A 3,740-nucleotide genomic window follows, 5' to 3' on the forward strand; every position below is an offset into this window, starting at 1 on the left:
TCATCTGATATTTCGAGTATGAGTTTGGATAGTGTGAAATTTACATCTGAAATTCGAAGTTACACCCGTTTTTATATATATTTTGTGGAAAATTGTAAGAAAATAGTATTTTATATATTTTGTTGTGGTTTCAGGTTTGGGTTAAAAAACCCTAACCTAACGAATGTGGGCGTGCGTGTTATTTTGTTACATGAACGGTCTTTGAGTTCGGATGCTGATTTCGAATGCATGTTTAGATAATGTGAAATCTGCATCCGACCCGATCCGTTATCGTTGCTAATTATAATGGTAAAGCTATCTACTTTACACGCGGATACCGTTGCCCTCACTCTGCAGTCACCATCGCTCCTCTGAGAACCTTGACTTGACTGCAACAAACAAATTGACGACACTGATGCACCCATCTCTATAATCAACAATCCCTATTCCACCACACATCCTTTTTCTACAACAAACAATTCACTTGTCACTTTCTCACTACCTCTTCGGTGTCGCGTGAAGACGCTACTACACAACCCTTTTTCTGTTCCATTCGGTTCCATTTCACCGACAACACAATGGAGACGGTGGGTTCTACTAGGATGGGTCGAGCTTCCTCTCGCTACGGTGCACCCGCTGTGTTCAGTGGTCCTGTTAGGAAATGGGAGAAGAAATGGGTCCATGTTTCTCCTTCTTCCTTTAACAACAACAACAACAACAAAAATAGTAATGGTTCGTCGCGTTTGCTTCTCCGTCGTTGGACTCCGGTTGCTAACCGTTCTTCCGCTGAGGATGCCCGTGATGTTTCTGATGAGCCACCCAGAAGGAAGTTTCGTTATACTCCGGTAAGTTTCAATTTTTATTTAGTTGGGGTTTGATTTTGGTGTTGTAAAGTTTTGATTTTTATTGTAATGTTTTGGTGGGTTTGTGGATTTACATGGAGAAAGCTATTGTTATGTGATTGGGTTTGTATTGGATTGTATTGGAATTTATGCATGTGGGGTGAATTGGGATTTGAGGTACTTACTCTTGATTCTAAATTTGAGGTACTGACTAATTGTGTTCGAAATTGCGATTGTGGTTACGCGATGAATTTTGGTATTGCTGCAAAATGAGGTCAAATATGGTGGATGTTGTTGCAATTGCAGTTGTGATACCATTGCTGAGAACTCTAAATTATGTATGTTGTGGCTAAAAGGGCAGTGTCGGATGCAATTTAGAACTAAGCTGAGAAGAGAAGCTGCTTTCTTTGAGTATATGATTGAATTTTACTTGTTATGTTACTTATAGCTTTAGGGTTTGTTTGTGATTAGGGTGGAGGGAGATTGTGGTTATCATTTACTATTAGAATTTATACTTTTTTTTTAAGTAAATGAGACTATAGGCATGATTTATGCTGTTACGGCTGTTATCGGTATCGAAGATTAAAGAGAAACGAAATTAAAAGACAATGAATACGATTGATATTTGACTCTTTGTTAACACAGTTGGTCAATGATGTCTACCTCTGCAGCTATAATTCCTTCTTATTTCTGCAATGAATTAGGGTTAGTGTTACAACCTATAAGCGAAGCAATATATATAATAATACAATTCATATTACAATAAGATCCCTAAACTGTACTGTGGAAGCTACTGTCCCAGCATGATAGGAGACTTAATAGAATAATTCATTATTAGTTTTATTAGTATTTTGATGTATTAGATGTTATTATATTTTCTAGAATATTCCTAATAGTTTTTGGGCTTTTAATAGTTTTTGGGCTTTTACTTATTTATCCATTAGGAGCATTATTATATATATGTAGTGTCTTTGACACATTTTAGAGTATCAATGAAATCAAAAGTTATCTTTTTATCTCTATTTTTTTAGCTTATTTTAATGTCTTTCTCTTTTAATTGTTGAACCCTAAATTGATAGTCTTGGTAGGATTAGCTTCCTATCACAGCACCTCCAGTCACTTACCCACAACAAAAAGTTGGGTCCAAGACATGTTTGGGTCCAAACACAAAGGCAGGGGCTCCCTGCCCCTACCTCTCTTCAGTGTCTACATATATATGAGTCACAACAAGATATCTTGTTGATGTTGTATTCGCTGTGTTCTTACTATATGAGCCATACTCAACATATGCTATAACATGATTGTAATGTTTGTTTTATAAAAATCTTCTCATCTAAGGCTTTGTTTTTGTTGGATATAAAGAGGGTTGTGTTCTATGTGATAGAAAATAGAATTACAGACAACAATACATTAGCCGAATTAGAGAAGAAAATAGAAACACCGGGGATAATATAATGAAATTGTAATTCATAGGTCGGGCGTGTGTTTGTGTCAGTAATTCATAGGACCTGCCACATTATTTTTGTGTGATTTTGTATGTCGGTGAATCAGTTAATAACTATATTTTTTAATTGGAGTTGGTAAAAGAACAACCAATAAAGAAAATATGTGTCATGTCTACTATTATTAATCACCGTCTCTGTTGGATTACTGTTGAAGTTCAATAACTGCTTTTCATTATAAGTGAGATTGGACATCAATGTCTTGATGCAGATTGCAGTGCTTGAAGAACAACAGAAAAAGGGAGCTGTGGAAAAGGTTGAAAATGAACCCATAATCGAGAGTGACCAATTGACAGCTAGCCAGACAATTGTGAACCGTGAGGTGCACAGGAAGCTGAATATGAATGAAATTTCAGAGGACTCAAAGGTAAAATAACCAAAATTTTCCGTTTCTGGTTTGAATGGTTTTGAACATGTCTCTTGTATCATGCTTTACTCTTTCAAATTGCTTTCAAATTGCGCACATGGCTTGATGTTCTTCAAGTTTTATCTTTTGCTTCAGTCATTGGTTTACATATATTAACATTAACATCATAATGAACATTATTAACATTGGTTGACATATATCTATTGGTGTTGCAGGATTCAAACATGAGTAAGGTGGATCTTGGTTTGGACTTCCAAGGAAACAATGCTGAAAGTGGCCAGAACAGTGATGATCCAGTGGGTGGTCCATAAACTAAGAATCTTGGAATTATAATATCCCTTGGGTTGGAATCCTATATTCACATAGATATGTAGTTAGGATTTTGTATATAGTAAGTACTTGGTTCTTATCTAGTGCTCTATATAAGCATCAGCAACTAGTGTAGATCAGCATAGTTGCATTATGTGTTATGAATGATTTGAGGCTGTTTGGTACCTGAAGTGTAGACAAATAGTAGTATGTGTAAATATTTTACCACTCTTGGGCATGTTTTATTTTCTCGGCTGCTTTGGACTTGTGGAATGTAGGAGATTTAGAATATGAAAGCTAAGAAAAAAGAGTTTTAGTTTTTTACCAAGTAGTTGGATGCAAATAGTTAATAAGTTAATAAGTTTCTGATACCATGTTAAAAAATGTGGTTGGGTCTAATTCAACACTACAAAACTGGCTTGTATGGTGAAGATTGCCCCACTTATAAAGACATGTTCATGTCATATATTGTCCGATGTGGGACTCTTAACAATAATAATAATAACTTATTTTTTTTAAATTATCATTGGTCTCCTAGTTCGAGCTAACTTGTTTCAAAATATTGTTAGTCTTTAGATTTAAGGGATATTCATTACTCTATGTATTTCTCACAAATTCAATAGGATTCTAAACAATTTTTCATCTCACGAGTCTCTTACGTACCATCGAAATGACAAAAATATTCTCGTGTTTCCGTAGATGCATCTCCAGAAACATCTATTTTTTTTGTTAACGTTGTTT

General features: G+C 35.3%; 1 protein-coding gene across 1 annotated transcript; it reads left to right on the top strand.

The window, feature by feature from the left end:
- The first annotated feature begins 309 nt into the window (after positions 1 to 309).
- On the top strand, positions 310 to 3,244 carry LOC131662372 (uncharacterized). Its single transcript, XM_058932141.1, has 3 exons — positions 310 to 824; positions 2,535 to 2,690; positions 2,906 to 3,244. The coding sequence occupies exons 1-3, from the start codon at positions 558 to 560 to the stop codon at positions 2,999 to 3,001; spliced, it is 519 nt and encodes a 172-aa protein (XP_058788124.1). The 5' UTR covers positions 310 to 557; the 3' UTR covers positions 3,002 to 3,244.
- The last annotated feature ends 496 nt before the right edge of the window (positions 3,245 to 3,740 follow it).

The sequence above is a fragment of the Vicia villosa genome, linkage group LG3, assembly GCF_029867415.1.
Source record: "Vicia villosa cultivar HV-30 ecotype Madison, WI linkage group LG3, Vvil1.0, whole genome shotgun sequence".
In the NCBI taxonomy this organism is placed as follows: Eukaryota; Viridiplantae; Streptophyta; class Magnoliopsida; order Fabales; family Fabaceae; genus Vicia; species Vicia villosa.